The sequence below is a fragment of the Sciurus carolinensis genome, chromosome X (assembly GCF_902686445.1).
Source record: "Sciurus carolinensis chromosome X, mSciCar1.2, whole genome shotgun sequence".
Taxonomy (NCBI): domain Eukaryota; kingdom Metazoa; phylum Chordata; class Mammalia; order Rodentia; family Sciuridae; genus Sciurus; species Sciurus carolinensis.
The window spans coordinates 25,023,072-25,042,278 of NC_062232.1; the positions used below are offsets into that span (position 1 = coordinate 25,023,072).

Consider the following 19,207-nt stretch of genomic DNA (forward strand, 5'->3'; position numbering starts at 1 on the left):
TGGAGATTCCTCAGAAAACTTGGAATGGAACCACCATTTGACCCAGTTATCCCACTTCTCAGCATATATCCAAAGGACTTAAAATCAGCATACTATAGTGATGCAGCCACATCAATGTTTATAGCAGCTCAATTCACAATAGCTAAACTATGGAACCAACTAGGTGCCCTTCAACAGATGAATGAATAAGTAAAATGTGGTACATATACATAATGAAATATTACTTAGCCTTAACAAAGAATGAATTATGGCATTTCCCAAGTAAATGGATGGAGCTGGAGACTATCATGCTAAGTGTAACCAGTTAATCCCCAAAAAACCAAAGGCCAAATGTTGTCTCTGATATTCCGATGCCTATCCACAATAGGGGACGGCAGGGAGGGGAAGAATAGAAGTTCATTGGATTAGACAAAGGGAATGAAGGGAAGGGAGTGGAGATGGGAATAGGAAAGACAGTAGAATGAATCAGACATAATGTTCCTATGTTCATATATGAATACATGACCAGTGTAACTCCATATCATGTACAACCATAAGAATGGGAAGTTATTCTCCATGTATGTATGATATGTCAAAATACATTCTACTGTCATGTATAACTAAAAAGAACAAGTTTAAAAATTTTTAAAAAAGAAATGATGGTTTCCTATAGCATAAACACACTGTCAAATGGTCAAGTAGTGACATTGGTACGAATGAGCACTCTGAGGGAGAAAATAGGATTTAATTTCCACAGAAAGTTTCAAACAGGCAAACTAATGTCTCTTGTACTTTCATATGTGGATTCAAAATGGAACTCTCTGTATGCTCTATTCTATTTCTATATATGGGTTATTTGGGACTGTGTCTTATGCTACTGATGAATGCACCTATAGTTGCTAATCTATTTCCACCACTTTCACCCATTTTATATATAGCTAAAATACCAGTGTGGCTTTCCTTAAAAATCAAAATTAGTGTATCATGTGATTAAACCCAGGATATTCTGATATCAAGAAAGACAAAACCATAGAGCATGTGACTCTATTCCTTGTTTTATACTATTTTGCCCAAATTTAAGAATCTTTCTGGTTTGTTTGTTTTGTTTTCCTTGTGGTAATGGGGATTGAACCCAGGGGTGCTCTCACTGAGCTACATCCCCAGACCTTTTTTATTTTTTGAGACAGGATCTTGCTAATTTGCCCAGGCTGACCTTGACATTGTGATCCTCCTGCCTTTGTCTAGTAGCAATACATAGTAGCAATACTATGTAGCAATTACAGGTATATACCTGTGTGTCTGGCCTTTTTTTTATTTTCTTTTGTTGAAATCTGCCTTCCGCTACTCCTACTCTCTAATTTTTCATTTTTCTTTGTCTTATCAGAGGGAATTATGAATTCATTCTTGGTTTTTAACATGATTTTAGCCAACTGACATAGCATAGTAAGGGACTAAATTATTTTTATACAAATATGATGTCATGGTGATGATGGACTTGTGCTTCCCGCCAAAGAAGCAGGGTAATGCTTTATTTACTTACATTCTTCTAAATGCAAAATGTTCTCAACAGGACTATGAGCTGCTCTTCCAGTAATAGGAACAAAGTTGATGTAAACATCATTTCTTTGCCTTGTTCCCTTTCTGAACAAGGACTGACATTTAGATTACAATTGTGGTCAATGAATGGAATCAACTTGACTCAGTGCAAACCAAAACCTCAGACTTATCAGCTTTCTGCTATAAATACTTTTAAAGCACATCCTTAAGACCATGTTCAAAGATGGAAATGTGAAATTTGCTATAATAAGAGTATATACCACAAACTAGTTGAAATAATATATATATGGGCTTGGTAAAGGGTTAAAAATTTAAAGAGTGAAAGATAATTCCAACAATTATCTGTATTTTGAGTAAAAGAAACATCTTCATTGGTTCTAAACTAAATTTTGTCATATGTGCATCTTCCCTAGATATCCAGATATAGAATCATAGAACTGAACCAAATGTAACCTTAGACCAATGAATTATCTCATTTTAAAAGTGAGGAGACTGAAGGTGGGAAAGTAACAGGCTTTTCCAGGATAACATGGTCAAGTAATGACTGAGCTTATGTCTGAAGTTAGGCCTCCTAACATTCAATGCTTTTTTTTACTCCATCACACCATCTTCTCACATGTTCTTCCCTGTACTTATGGCCAAGTCTTATTCATTTCAAAGAATGGATAAAAATTCAGCTATGAATATTTTCTCATATTTTGCATCTAAATAAGTAGTGCAACTGGAATGGATCTCTTAGCATTGATTTTAAAAGAACATTTCCTATTAGTTATAATCTTTTGACCTCATTTATAAATTTACATGCAACTGTCACAAATCTTGTACCACATTCCAAAAGCAAATGTGGCATTCAGCTCTCTAAAAGAAATTTTAAAATATAATTCAAAATCACTTGAATGAAATTAATGTAGCCATTGGTTTTCTTTGGACACTTATTACTTTCCTTATTTATGCTTAAAATAAAAACTGATAAAATTCTTTTTAGTTGTAGATGGACACAATACCTTTATTTATTTATTTATTTATTTTGCAGTGCTGAGGATCAAACCCAGTGACTTACATGTGCAAGGAAAGTGCTCTACCACTGAACTATACTTCCAATCCCATGAAACTGATAGGATTTTAATAGTGCTCAACTACTATGGAGCAGACAGAGAATGGCATATAATCACTTAACTATATTGCCTGACTTTAGTCAATGCCACTTATAACAATCTATCATACAAATATTTCAAGACTATCCATCAAAACAAGAATTAAATTATATAAGATCCCAAGAGGTCTTGAATTTGGAGCTTGTTTTTATTAAAGATCTAGCAATTCTTTAACAGAACTTTCAATCACACTCCTAAATGGACCGTCAATAGGAAAGTAATCTGGTTTATTATTTTTTCTTATTAAAACTTTGACAGCAAATATTTTTAAACTCAGTTTTCTCTCTGTCCTCAGGAGTACACTATCTGCATCCTGTGAAATTGAAAAAGGACAGAAAATGATTCTCTAAGTCTATGATTAAACCAGTTTTGTAGTTTGGAGGTATAACCATGTTGTGCATATAGGGAGTACAGAGAAACCTCCACTGCATTTTCTGAGTTCTTTCTATGAACCAAATACTATACAAAGAACTCTATGTGAATTATCTCATTCAGTATTACAGTAACTGTGTTGGAGATGACAACCAGAGAGGTTAAATGATCTCGAGGTCACCCAACTAAAACATCAGATTCCTAAACCTTTGTAGTAGAAGAATCTTAATTGTAATAACACCAAGAGCTACAATTTACAGAATGTTTACTATGTAGTAGACTTTGTTCCAAGCACTTTATATTTTTGTGAGTTATTCATTCTAATAGTAAACTGATAGTATAGAGAATTTTATTCTCCAATTTTTTCAAATGAAAGGATGAGGCACAGAAATGTTAAGTAAATTGTCTAAGGTCCCACAGCTAGTAAGTGTGACCTTGAGAATATTTCTATTCCCTGTGTTCATTTGGCAAACCTATGAAAAACTTCCATGTGTGGGTTTGTGACTGGATGCTCTTTCTTCAAACAATTTTAGAACATATCTCACTACTAACTTTTGTTTAAATTAGGATTCCAAAGGAAAAGATGTTTTAAGAATCCAAGCAATAATAGTACAAAGGAACTGTTAGCAATTCAATTCTTCCATCATGATTCAGCACTATCTTTCATATTTATTACAAGACATGTAGAAGTCCAACTTTAAGCCATTTCCAAAATTAATAATAGTTTGAAAATATTTACATAGGAACATACCAAATAATATAAACTATCTTATCCTCACAAAGCATTATTGTGAACATCAAATAAGTTACATTCATTGTTCCTTATAAGCAAGTTTTAGCTATTTTTTATTTTATTGTAATGAGGAGCAACAATACTTATAATGTACCTACCTGTAGAAGCTTCCATCTGGTGTTCAGGTCTTCCAGAGTGCTGAGGTTATATGGTGAGAGCTGAATGCCCAATGTGGTAAGCTGGCGAGCAAGGTCATTGACGTGGCTTACATTCTCTTTTAGAGGTGCAATTTCTCCTCGAAGTGCCTGTGTAAAATAGTAAAAAGCAAATTGGAAGATGAGAATATTTAAGGTAAAGAAACAAAGACGTCTGGGAAATATAAGGTATCTTACTGTATTTGGGGTGTAGTGTCAGTGATGTTCATTCTGTGCTATGACCTGAATGTGTGGATTCCCCCCCGAATTACATGTTGTAATCCTAAAAATCAATAATCACAAAAACAAAATCCCAACTCCTAAGGCAATTGTATTAGGATGTGGAACTTTGGGGGAGGTGGTTTTGGGGTTAGTACCCTTATAAAAGTGACCTCAGAGAACTAGATAGCTCCTTTAACCATATGAGGATGCAGGGAGAAGGTGATATCCATGAGTAACTGGTCCTTACCAGACATCAACTCTGTCAGTGCCTTGGTCTAGGACTTCACAACCTCCAGAAATGTGAGAAATAAGTGTCGTTTATAATCACCCAGTTTATGTAATTTTTGTTATAGCAGCCCAAATAGACTAAGATATTCTATGGTGTCAGTATTATAACAATGGACATTTGTTAATGATATATAATGATAACTAATATTTATTGAGCACTTCCTAGGTGCCTAATTCTATGGTGAGTTCTATCCACAGGTAGACTAATTTTATTCCTACAAAAGAAACATATGAGGGTGGTAATTGGAGAATTCTTATTTTACACATGAGAAAATAGACTTGCAGATGTTAGATGCCACCAAGGTCCCATATGTAAAAACTGAGTAACCTAGGATAACTGTGCAGGTTTGCCTGCCTCCAGAGTGCATATTCTTAACTACTATATCATATACCTGTTCAAAGAAATTCTGGACTGGCAAAGTAACAGGAAAAAATATAGTGCTGCTAGATTCTAAATTCTACTGATTTCAACCAGAAATGGATTCTTATTTTTTACAATAAAAAGATACACTCGATCATATAGTATTACACTCATATTTCACACCAACCACATAATAAATAGTTTCATTTAGAGACGCTGGTATTTTGTCAAGAACTAGGAATGACTTTCTGCTCTCCTGGTATTTTAGTCCTTGTAGCAATGAGTTCTGAAGGCTCCCATGGGACTTCTCAGCTGTCTCTGAAGCACTAGAGCGGGAGTCTCTTATGCAATGCATCATGACAATCTGTTGAGCAGAAGAACCCTATGCAGATATGGGGAAGATATTATCATGCATCATATCTACCCTATCGAAATGGCATTTATGGATCTTTAACATGATGCATGATGTCCAAATGTTCCAATGAGCAATTTCTAAGGGACAGATTCCTTCACTTAGAACAGTTTGTGTAATGTAATGTCTGCACAAGGACAACATCACTTACTTGACTATACGTGCTGTTTTCACTTGCTTGATATGGGCAGGTATTGTTTCTCCGACTGGTTTACTGTGTTGGTAAACCCATTGTTTACACTGACCTCTTCTATAACCCTTACATTCCCTCCCACTGTAAATGCAAGCCAGACACACATTCAAACTAGGAACGGCATCCTCTCAGATCAACCTTAATACCTTTCACTAAAATGTGTTGTTGTATGGACTATATGACTCTTTTGCATGGTTCTCAGACAAAAGACATTGTGACAACCACTCTGTTGAACTTGTGTTTTTTAAATGTACTTATTTATTTTTGGTAGTGGGAATTGAACCCTGGGGTGCTTTATCACCAAGCTACACCCTCAGCCATTTTAGTTTTTAAATTTTGAGACAGTCTAACTAAGTTGCTTACAGCCTCACTAAATTGATGAGGTTGACCTTGAACTTGTTATCTTCCTGCCTCAGCCTCCTGAGTCACTAGGATTATAGGCATGCACCACTGCATCTGGCTAAATGTGCTTATTTAAAACATTATATCAAAATTGGGGATTTCTTGGGGTGGGGTTGTGGTTCAGTAGTAGAGTGCTTGCCTAGCACATGTGAGGCACTGGGTTTGATCTTCAGCACCACATAAAAATAAAAAAAATAAAGGCATTGTGCCCATCTATGACTAAAAAAATTGGGAATTTCTTTTGGTGGTGATGAAAATATTCTCATATTAATGATACAACCTTGTGAATATGCTAAACACCACTGAATTGAACACTTCAAAAGGGTGAATTTTATGGTATGCCAGTTACATATTAATAAAAAATAAAAAGAGCCCCTTCTGACCATATATGTGCAAAAACTTCATGTTATGTATTCATCTTTAATCAACACATCAGTAATGCCACAGGGATCAGTCTGAAATGATAAATGTTTAATAGGGGTTGAGAGTAAATATTATTCCATTTCCTTATGAGTAAATATGTGGATTAAAGAATCAGAATTAAGTGTCCATGGAAAAAGGTGATTAAAATCCATATATATGAATTCAAATCTCTAAAATGAAATAATCCATAATCATTTTGTTTTGTGTAATAGAAAGGTTAGAAAACAGATTTCTTAAATGTTAATGGGGAACCTGGACAAGGATGATGATTACAAAATGCAACCATTTTCTTCTGGAAAATAACATGCATTTCTAGTAACCACACATAAATATCATGTGAGGTAGAACTGTAAATAGGAACCACTGTGGAGATGGCAGGATAGTGGGCAGAAACTGTCAATACTTCAGGTGAGCTCTTTGTTCCCCAGAGAGGGGCTCAGTCATTAAGTTAATATCCATTCCAGATAATTCATATCAGAATTCAGCTCCCTTTAGCTTACATAATGTACATAATGTACATGTTTAAATGTCTCTTATTAAAATATTTTGATTTTCACTTTCTCTTTCAAAATTCTGGGCAGTATTTTTAAAATATTTTTTCAGTCATAGATGGACATAACTCCTTTATTTTACTTATTTATTTATATGTGGTGCTGAGGATCGAACCCAGTACCTCACATGTACTAGGTGAGTGCTCTACCACTGAGCTATAACCACAGCCCTCCTGGACAGTTTTTAATGCTGCATCAATATTTTGGAGGATGAGATGGATTAAAAAATTTAAGTTCCTATATTCATAGTTACTTATAAAATTCTCCCTTCCCCTTTCTTTTCTTTTTTTTTTTTTGCAGTACTGGAGATTGAAACAAGGGCCTTGCCCATGCTAGACAAGCACTGTACCACTGAGCTGTAGTCCCAGTCCCTTTCTTTTTTCTTTTTAAAATATTTCTTCCCCACTCCTCTACAATGTTATTGGGCTCCTGTGGCTTCTTCTTTTCTTTATTCTTCCTTCCATGTAGTAGTAATAATTGATGTTCTCTAAAGTGATCTAAACTATAACTCACCAGTTTTCATTTACTCTTTGAAACATAGTCTCAAAATAAAAAATATTTGAGGTGATTGTCATACTGACAATCATGGTCATACACATGACCCTTCTCCTCTCATTAGTTGTCAGTTGTGTATATAACTGTCAATTGGATGTGTGCTCTCAAAACTTTCTTTTACCTAAAGTTAGTGTGACAATTACTAATTTAATTAAAGATTGCCAAAATCAAAGAACGAGTCATCTGAAGAGAAAAAAAGTTGTTATTTCTTGGAAAACAAGTTCTATTAAATACTCTGGGAACCTGCTTCTAAAAGAAAATGAATATTAAGTAGATGTGGATGAAAAAACTGTAAAAGATTAGGAAAACAACCCTAAAAATTTAGAAGGAATCTGTATTCAGAATGCTTCTCATGTTTTCTGAAGGGTTTTTTCTATGTTAAAGAGACTAGAACAGGACATAAAAAAGTTCATATTGTAAGTGTGACTTATAGAGAATTCAATTAGCGAATCTGCACTCAAAGAAAAAGTCTTCACACAACGTTAAAAAATTGGTGATGATTTTAGATTAAAGTTTTAAGCTATATTTTTTACAATTCCCTCATTTAATTGACTTTTTCTATTAACTGTTGAAGTATGGGTCCTAAATGAGTTGGAAGAGATAGCATCTATTATAGATTTTTACTACTACTATTATTTTGCTACATCTGCTATTGCTACTAGTACTATAACTAATTAAGAAAAAAGCCAAATACTTAGTTTAATCCAAATGCCTAAATTTCTGTTAAGGTATATGATTGGGGAGAGGTATGTTGACAGAGTGTAATTTGGGGTAAAGTTTCACTTTGGAGAGGGATCCTGATGGAATAACCAGCTAGAAACCATGATGAGGGCTTTAGGTACATGAAGACAGAAAAAGGAGATAACTGATGGTAGAAAAGATGAAAAGATAAAGGAGGCAGGAGAGTGTTGCCAAGGAGAGAGTCAAGTCAATGTTTGCTTAGGTCCTGGTGGCAGTTCCATACCACTGAAGCATGGCTCACTACCATATGCTGTAAGCATCTAAAAGTGAACATTATAAGAAAAATGGTTTCCTAAATGCTGAGTCACAAAACATGTAATGGGTGAGTACAGGTACCATGTCACTGAAATATAACATTGGGTTTGACTAGATTTAAAATATTAGCACTTCTAATGTAGCATGCATAAATTTATGCTTAAATTATTAAACACTGTACATAAAATGTCAAAAAGTAGTTAGCTGAACAGGGTGATGTACTATTTAAATGATGCCAGGATTTCATTAGGTTTTATTCTAGTTTGGAGGCAGTAAGTGAGAAAACATTGAAGGGAGTCATTATACTGTGGGTTTTCTTTGAATCACTTAAACATCTGGAATATGTTCTCCATTAAAGAGCATACCAAGTCTAATTTTATTATGACTAGTTTCATGCAGGCAGAATTTTCACTTCATTAAACGTTGTCTGATTATAGATATAAAAGTACTGATTTAAAATGATCTATAAGTCTCATATGTCAAGTTTTTCTTTTTTTTATAAAATTAAACTGCCTGACATATCTTTGCTTATTTTTACATAGTTAAGGATTTGTTCAAATATATATTTAGAATTATAGTCATCAACCACTTTTGCAGCTAAAGAAAGGAATTTTTCAGAAGGAAATGTTATAATAATAATAATAATAATAATAATTATTATTATTATTATTAGTAGTATTTTTGGTACCAAAGATTGAACCCAGGAGTGCTTAACTACTGAGCCACATCCCAGACATTTTTTATGTTTTATTTTGAGACAGGATCTTGCTAAGTTGCTGAGGCTGGCTTTGAACTTAAGATCCTCCTGTCTTAGTCTCCCAAGCTGCTGGGATTACAGGTGTGTGCCACCACGCCTGGCAGAAAGGTTATTTTTTGAGGGAGCAACTTTGACTTGATAGTTAACACACCCTTCCTACTGCAAGGTACAGAAGTACCTTAGTTGGCAAGATTAGAAAGAATAAGTTGAGGGGACTCTACTTTGAGAGCTGCTATTTCCTCTGTGAAGTATAATGTGCAATGCAGGGTATGCAATGAGTATTTACTGAAAGTAAACATGAATTAAAAGTAAGTTGGGGGGCTAGGGTTGTGGCTCAGTGGTAAATGCTGCCTTGCATGTGGGAGGCATTAGGTTCGATCCTCAGCACCACATAAAATAAATAAGATGAACATACGGTATTCATGTACAACTTAAAAAAATAAAAAACAGAGTAAGTGGGGACATTTGAATTAGTTGTGATAGAGATTGAGAAGGAATTGACCTAAGAAATGTAGTGAGGTTGCCAGGCAGTATTGAAGGCTCATTTGAGGCCAAGGACTATATATATATATATATATATATATATATATTTTTTTTTTTTTTTTTTGTTATAGGGGATTGAACCTTAGGGGTACTTTACCACTGAAATACCTCCTCAGTCTTTTTTTATTTTTGAATTTGAGGCAGGGTATCACTAAGTTGCTGAGGCTGACTTGAACTTGAGATCCTTCTGCCTCAGCCTCTCAAGTCACTGGGATTATATGCATGTGCCATGGTGCCTGGATAGGATCAAAACTTTTTAGCAGAATCAATTTGCCCAAATTCCTCATTTTCTCCAACAATATTCCATGCAAGCATGGAAAAAAACAGTTGGTCCAGTTTTGGCATTTTGTCAAATGATTGTGGCACAAATACTTAGGGACAAGGCAGTTTTTTTTTTTTATTGTAAACAAATGGGATACACGTTGTTTCTCTGTTTGTACATGGCGTAAAGGCACACCATTTGTGTAATCATAAATTTACATAGCAGTTTTAATATTAGCCAGAATATAATAGAAATACAGACTGTGGGATCTAAACTGGATTGGGAAGAAAATAAACAAGATGAAACTTATAGATGGAGAGAAAATGTGTTAATCATGAAGGTCCAGAATAATCCAAGAGAAGCCACAGCAGGAGTAGCTACATGAGAGAGCCAGAGGGAGAGGACACTCTGGGATGCTTGAATAAACTGTGCCAGATCTGCCATTTATGAGTTTACATGCACATGCATGCATGCACACACACACACACACACACACACACACACACCTGCATACCTATATATGCAAACAGTGCTACTTAGAGTCTGAAAGTCTTCCTTTCTTAGAGACATTAAACAGTCCTCCTAAAATCTTAATCTGCTCCTTTGTAGAGATGCTGTCTCACCAAGAATTCAAAATTAGTAGAATCTAATAATAAAGTATCATTCTAGGGCTCTATACACTGCAGAGGAAATTTACATTTCAAATGCTACTTAAGTGGATGATTATATATAATGGGGGTGGTGGGGTGGGGAGTGAGAGAAGAATGGAGGAACTTTAGATTACATTGAGGGAAATGAGAGGGAGTGGGTATGAAAAATGGTGGACTGAGACAGACATCATTACCCTATGTATATCTATGATTACATGAATGGTATGAATCTACATTGTGTACAACCATAGAAATGAAATGATGTACCCCATTTGTGTACAACTAATCAAAATGCAGTCTGTAAAAAATAAAAAAGTAAATAAATAAAATAATAAAGAAAAAGAAATTGAGTAGTGACTAATTGGGCAGCTGCACCATCCTAAAGGGGCCAAGAGGGTCAAAGAACATACCGGTTTGCCCAGAGGATCAGAGGCCTGCTGGGACCTCCAAAACATCTGGGGGGAATGAGTTTCTCAAATGCAACTGGAGCAATTAAGGAAACATATGATATGGTGTAGGCAAACCTTTCATGAAAGATATCAAGCTCAGAGATTACCATTGCTTTAATTCCTGACTTTTTATTTGGGTGGTTCCTGTCTGGTGCAGTGTTCAAGACATAGGTTGCATTTTTGTCTCAGATACTTACTACTTTAGGCCAGGTTTCAGAGAAGCAGAAACTGGATGTTCTTAACAGAAGGAGACTGAGAGAAGCAGGAAAATTTGGCAAGCTAAGTAAGGATGTGTTCTCTGCTGGAGACCCAACACTAGCCTGGTTCCAGTGAGATTTGGAGCACAAATTATACCATGGCATGTTCCACACTGAAACAAAGGGACTGCCCATTTTTTAACCCCAACAGTCTTTGAGAAGAAGGGATGGCACAATTTGCCACTCAAGGTGACTTTTTTTCTGAGGGAGGTTTTCTGGAAAAGGACACAACCATGAGCCTACTTCTAAAACTCAGAGTTGCTGGGGGATGAGTGCATTAGCCCAGTGAAGCAATTTGGTTGGGACAGGGACAGCGACCACTACACAGACTAATTTCATCTAATTTTGCTCTCCCCCTGCCATTTATTCAAGAGGCTTCTTATGTGAATTCTCATTTCTAACCTTACAGGGCTGTCTCGTAGATCTCCAACAATAAGGTAGAGTCCCTTGTTTCTGCCAAATTCTGAAGGATTATGTGGAGCTGTGACACAGGGGGTAGTTTGCAGACAGAATGAATACAACCTTCTGTCTCTAGCATCCCTTTTGCCTTGTGGTAGAGACATTCTTGACAATAAATTATGCCATTGAAATATGTATTCTTTTTTAAAAATAGAGATGCAATTGCATTCTTTTCCAGCATTAGTTTTTATTGTGATAGCCTGAAGGCAAAATATTATGTGGTTTCTTTTTCATTGTCTCCTTTGCATTCAGTTTTCAGGGCAATTGTAAACTTTCATATTTGGTCATGATCACTTTTGATAAGCAAACTGAATAAGGACAAATAATGAAACAGACTCAGAACTAATGACCTAGATGTAGCATAATCGGGACAACTTAGGGAAGGTTAAATAAAAGAAGATTTTAGGAAAACAACATGAAGTTTGTAAGATTGAAGAAATCTGGTATTCTTATTTCCCAAGCAATTATCAGTAATTATATTATAACTATGGTTTCTTCTTAGACTTAACATACTTCCAAATCTGTGTCATTGAAAAATACCAATTAAAGGTTGTGTTTTTTCCAAAAAGAATCCATGTTTTAATGAGAAATGATATCTAGTTTCTCTTTACATTATTGAAAAAGAGTACACAAGTAAACTAAAAGCATAATTTTTTTTAAACATTCTGCCATTTGCATTGATCATAATTTGACACCTTTCTGAACATGGCTTCACTATGATGCTTTAACCCCAATATTTTAAAAATAAAAGCTGAATTATATCTTTACCATATAATATGTCTGTCATTTTTCTTTTCTATGTTCATTTTCTCCTCACATGCATAATTTGTGAATGGTGAACAGGACAGCATTGATCATAAAGGAAAGATTTTTTACTTTTAAGAACAAGGAGTACAACCTTAGATATTTAATTTCCTTGGGAATTTGTTTCTATAATCCCAACTCTGAATTAATTATGTATCCTTTATAGAAAAAAAGCAAACAATTCAAACAAATAAATTAAGGATTTAAAACTTTTCCATACCCTTAAGATTTTTTTTGTAGTGCTGGGGATTGAACTCAGGGACTTTCATGCTAGGCAAATGCTCTACCACTGAGCTATATCAGCCCTAAACTCTTCCATAGCTTTCTAATGATAATTAAAACAAAAAGGTAGTTCATGAGTGTTTTATGGAGGCTAATTGAAAAATATGCACAATTAAAATAAAAGGGTTTCTAATGAGTATAAACAAATCATTTAAGCAAGTCATATTTTTGGCTGCTAAGGAAACAGAAAATACCAATATTTTCTTTCTGAGAAGCTTTAATTATACACAACAACACATAAAAACACAAAAATGGCAGTTAATGAAATCTATTAGCTTATTTAAAAATAAGAAATAATCTACAAATCATTTAAAACCTCAACCAAAAGATCATTGATCTTCAAATTCAGGAGTTATTTTAGACAGATTTAGTTTTACATTGAACCTACTTTCTGAACTTGCAAACATTTTATGATCTGTGCCACATTTGCTAACACCATTGGCCCTAAGTAGAGATACAGTTTTGTTCTATCTTTCCCCTATATGGCTCAAAACATACATCTAAGACAGTGATTCTCAAGAATTGGTGTGCATTATAATCATGTGGAGCGGTTGTTAACACAGAGATTTCTGGGTTTTATGTAGAGTTTTTATTTAGTAGGTTCAAGGTGGGCCTGAGAATTTGGCATTTCTAAAAAAGAACTTAAAAGATGTTGGACTCTTAAATCTCACCAAGCATATTCTTGACTTAAAACCTTCAGCTATGCTGTTCCCTCTGCTTGGAGTTTTACATTTCTAGTCTTCATCTGTCTGGCTCCTAGACACATGCTTCAGATCTCAGCTAAATATGACCAGTAAAGATAACCCATCCCTGGTTGCATCCCCTATTTTTCTTACTCTTGGTACCCTATTTTCCTTGTTAATCCTAATTACAATTTGAAAGTGCATACTTACTTGCCTATTTATTGATTCACTGTTCCTTCCCAAGATCTGAAAATTCATTAAGGCAATTCTGTATTATTATTGCCAGGATATACCTGAACTTGGTACATAAAACTCCCCCAATACATTTGTATTAAAGAACAAGCAGTCAGGTTCTGGGGATGGAGCTCAGTGGTAGACTGCTTGCTTAGCATGTGCAAGTTTTTGGGCTTTATCCTCAGCAACACACACACACACACACACACACACACACTCACACACACACAGTCAAGAGAATAAGGCACTTTTGCATTAACTACTAACACTTTAGACCAATAGCTATTCTCAAATTGCTTTATAAACACAGTTTCCTACAGAAATTGATGCTGAATTCCCAAAGAAAAGAAACCTACTTATTTTCTTTAAGTTCCATATCTGAATTATTTATAGTTATCACTTGATTTATTTTATGTTGGAACTATGTTTATGTGCTAATTTCCAAAGCATCTCTACACTCTGAGCAAGGATATAACATCTCAGCTTTTGGTATTGACCATGAATTTTTCATAAAAATGGAGCAAGTGGCAAAAAGAGTGAGTAACCTATTTAAGGAAAATATATTCTGGTGGTGCTAGTACAACTAGGTGCACCTTCTGGAGGGCATTTTAACAAGACTGAATAAAGGCCTTAAAAGCCTAGAAGACTACAAACCAAGGTCACCATGTGGAGTTATTTAGTGAAATCCGACTGAAATCCAACCTGGGCTCCACTACTGAATCGGTGAGCCTTACTAAAGGAGTGGGAATCTCTTTGAAGAAAACAGTGCCTTTTTCCACTTTGCCCAAAGAGACCCTTGCAGGTATTGGGATTGTAGATATTGGGGTTGATATTATCTCCCCTCTCTCTCTCTCTCTCTCCTTCCTTGTTCTCACTTATGGGGTTTTCCCCAAAATAAACAAAGTGAGAAAGTAACAACATGAGGCAAGAGATCATCAAATAGAATATAACCAAGTTCATTTACCAATATTTTGCAAGTATTTCCTCTTATATAGAAAGGGAATGGTGATATGGATACTCCAGGGTTCATATAAATATGAATAAAAATTGGGGTCTTTTTCTCCTTCTTTTACTCTACCTACAACTAGTTAAGCACTATATCAGGCCACATTAGAAAAACAGTCACACAAGGTCCTATTTTGGCTAGTTCATGGAGACTCTATAAAGCAGTGGGTAAAAATTCATCCATGACAGAGTAACAGACTAAGAATCTTTCTTGGATAGATACCTTTTCGGAGCTGACTTCTCACAGTACTCCAGGGGGAACCAATCTTTTTTCACTAATTTACTGTGGAAGGTAAGTTCTCCTTGAACTAGACATTAGGATATTAGTACATGAAACTGATAGAGGAAGAGAAAGAATGTGAGGAGAAGGATGGGTATTTGCTCAGAGCTTAAAGGATAAGAGGTAGGAAAGCTTAACATGTTTGGTGAATAGCAAATATTCTTCAAGAAGTTCATGTGTGGCTGGGTAAAGTGGCACATGCCAGTAATCCCATCTACTCAGGAGGCTGAGGCAGGTTCAAGGTCACAAGTTCAAGGTCAGGCTCAGCAACTTACCTAGGCCTTAAGCAACTTAGTGAAAACCTGTCACAAAATAAAATAGAAAAAAGGGTTGGGAATGTGGCTCACGGGTAAAGTGCCCCTGGGTTCAATCTCTGGTACAAAAAAAAAAAAAAAAAAAGAAGTTCACATATGAAGTACAGGGGAGTTGGGACAGATGAATCATGGGTATTTTCTTGAAACATGACTGTGATGAGTCTTAAATGAGCTGGCCTTTGAATGTGGAGAATGAACTTTTTTTTTTGAGAATGAACTTTTTGGCAAAGGGGAATGACATGTTCTTCACAACTCTTTTAGTTAGATTTAATTACTAATGTACTTGAAAACACTTATATAACTACTGTGTACCATGCATATATATACTATGCATATATTACACATTGGGAAAATGGGACTCACAGTTATTAGCAGAGATAGACAATTTAGTGGGCTATTAAAAAGCAATGTATCACATGTTATGAGAAGATGTGTCATGGGTTTCAGAAAGTACAAGTCAGGGGAGTCTCTCTGAGGAGATAAGGTGTCTATCTCCCTGACTCCCTGAGGAGATAAGGTGACTAAAGTTTTTCACAGAGGGGAACGACAGAAAAGACATGATCCTTTGAGTATAACTTGCTCATCTGGAAAATCCCAACTAGATCAAAGTTAGCTTGCAGTCATTATATAAAGGAGGAAGAAGTGACAATGAGTGTTTGTGGATACAATAAAAAGTAACAATGTCCAGAAATCGATGATGGCAAATGGGAATTAATTATCTAGAAAACAATGCTTAAAGGTCTTACGTATCTTAAAGAGAATATTTTACTCTATTCTTTTGCGCATGTTTGTTTATTCATTGTTCTAAAAAGTATTTATGAACACCTATTATATGCCAGGAATATTCTAGGCATTGGGGATATTGCAGTACATCAAACAGACCAAGTCTCTGTGACTGTGAAACTTAACTCTTAAAATATATCATGCAAATGATGATTATTATTATATAGGCTTATAAAGAAACAAACAGCAAGCCAAAATGTATCCACAGCTATAAAACACAACATTATTTTTGCCAAGAAAATGCGGGAGTATGATTATATATATACATATATATATATATATCAGTGCAAAGAGATATATATATCATATATATACATATATACATATATATACACATATATCATATATACATATATACACATATATATCATATATATAATATATACATATATACATATATGTATCAGTGCAAAGATATATATATATCTATATATATCTATATCTATCTATATCTATCTATATCTATCTATATCTATATCTATATCTATATCTATATATATATATATATGAGTGCAAAGAGATGCTATTTTTCTCACCAAAACAAATTAAGCAGGTGGGTGTGGTGGTGCACACCTGTAATCTCAGTGCCTGTGGTTTGGGACTGAAGAAGGAGGATCACAAGTTTAAGGACAGCCTCCGCAACTTAGCAAGACCTTTGGAAACTTAGTGAGACCCTGTCTCAAAAACAAACAAAAACAGAAAGAACTGGGGACACAGCTCAGTAGTAAAGTATTCCTGGGTTCAATCTCCAGTACCCACCCCCCATAAAAAGCTATGTATGCATGTACGAATAATGGTTAATAGAGGAATCTGGGGTTGTGAGTTACCTATGCAATATTCTAAACCTAGTGTGCTTTATATTGGACACTTTGATTTAATTTTAGTTCTATGGGGAAGGCATTCACTATTGAAACAAAATGGATTTTTGTGAATTTGATTTTCCATTCAATATGTTATCAACTTAGAAATACTAAAGCAGAAATGAATCAAAGGTGAATAAAATTTTTCTAAGAACTGAGATAAAAATAATACGTAGAAGAGGACTGAAAAGGATTGCAAAATGCTCTTCTCTGTTCACTTTTACTTTCAGATTATTGTAGTTCCTGAATTTAATTAAATGTTTTGAGTCTATCCAAAATGGCTTTATTTCTTAAGTGAAACAAAAGATATGCAACTACTTAAGTTAAATTAAATTAAGATAAAATGGATTATCTTCATTCAAATCTATGCAATAGCATGTTAAAAATTAGGTTGTAAATTTGTTTAATAATGGTTCATCATTTAATTATATTCTGATGCTGAAAAGAAAATCTTATGTATTTACTTCTGTGTAATGTTGGTCCTCTGGATATATCAGTGGTTGTTACTTTTATACTTTTACTTCCATGAATAGATGTGTGTGTGAAAGACCTAGTTTAAGAGTTTACTCCTAGTTATCCATCATATAATTGATAACTTCTACTTTCAAGATATTACTCTGATTTTTCTGATCACATCATTAAGGCAATATCTAAATTCATATCTTATTATAGTCTGTTATGACAACTGCTATCATGATAATGTCCAATACTCAGATATTATGTAAAAAATAAATCAAACCATTGACCAAATCTACCCCTTAACATAGTGACTGGTATTCAACTAACAATTATATTATACTTAAGTAGTAATAGATTTCTTTTTCAAAGTAGGAGTATGACTCAGTGTTCTCAAATATCTGTGGGGGAATTACTGCATTGATTATATAAAAGAGAATACTATTTCTGTGGAAAAATGATTTAAAAAATCCTTTCACTAAGAATGCATCATTTTAGGGGTCAAAGTGGGTCAGATTTCATTAAGACCCCTCTTGCATACTACACTAACCCCCAGCCCTGTGGCAATTTTAACACTCAGACAACCTTGGAAACTTTTATAACAAAATGTCAAGGTGGTTCCAAAGGTAATATTTTATTCATTGTGTAAGCCAAAAGATCAATGGAAATTATACTCATTTGTTTAGCCTATATGTGCTTTACTGGATGAATAGAAGTCACCATAATATTAGATAATGCTTAGGGCAATACTAGTATTGGATTTGTGTCCATCTCAAACAATGAACGATTCTCTTGCTTCAGCCCTGTCCCTGTCCCTGTCCCTATCCCATGTGGAGGCCACAGCCATTAGGCAAGTTGTGGGTGAAGCAGGTGAAATACCAGTTCCAGGTAGCCTATTTCTGGGTACAGACAAGAGACTTAAACCACAGGGAAATTAAATGGGTATTATTTAATGAAACCTAATAGGCTTTAGGCTTACAACAAGATATAAATTCTGAATTGGGTTATAATATTTTAAGAGTAGGAAAATAATAAAAGGAATCAGCAGGTGTTTGTCATTGGTTTTCAAAAACATCAATGTATTGCCAGTAATTCTTATCCATCTTCATTTCTATCTAATTCCTCTACTTAGACATGTGTTACCTATAAATTAACTTCTTTCTGTTCATGAACTTTCTTATGCCATGATAAGATCATGAAAGTAAAATTTGAATATATGATAGGGAAAAAGTTCTAAATGTAGCCCATTGAGTGTATAAAAATGTAGAATACCAATAATGAAACTTCTAAAAATATGTATGTTTTGAAACAGGATGGAAGGCTATTAACTGTATGAAGAAAAAATATTCACCATAAAAATCAATTATTAAAAGAAAATAGAAATCTATCTTAGTATTAGATTCTCCAATCTTATTCTGGTTAAGAGAGTTTATATTTCAGGGCTGAACCCACTGTGGAAACTTAATAAAGAAACATTAAAGTTTACAAACTAAAAGCATAATGATATGTGGAATGATTTTCAAATTCAATGTTTTACCCTAATTCAGTTAAGTCAATTATTTAATGTACACTTGACTTGAGTAGGTTTGACCATAGCTATTTCAACTTTACATTGAACATTAATCAAATTACTCTTAATGTAAATTTTCCTTTATTCATACCTCCCCAGTGTTCCAGAATAAGAGGTAAGTTTGTTTTTAATGTTTCTTGTTTAATGTTGAGGCAAATTTTAAAATA

General features: G+C 34.5%; 1 protein-coding gene across 4 annotated transcripts in view; it reads right to left on the reverse strand.

Moving 5' to 3' along the window:
* Dmd (dystrophin) overlaps window positions 1-19,207 on the reverse strand; it is a 2,099,091-nt gene that overhangs the window by 317,184 nt on the left and 1,762,700 nt on the right. For all 4 annotated transcript variants that reach the window (XM_047536255.1, XM_047536256.1, XM_047536254.1 and 1 more), the window contains exon 60: window positions 3,954-4,100. In XM_047536255.1, coding sequence (XP_047392211.1) covers window positions 3,954-4,100 — 147 coding nt within the window. The remainder of the gene's footprint in view (window positions 1-3,953; window positions 4,101-19,207) is intronic.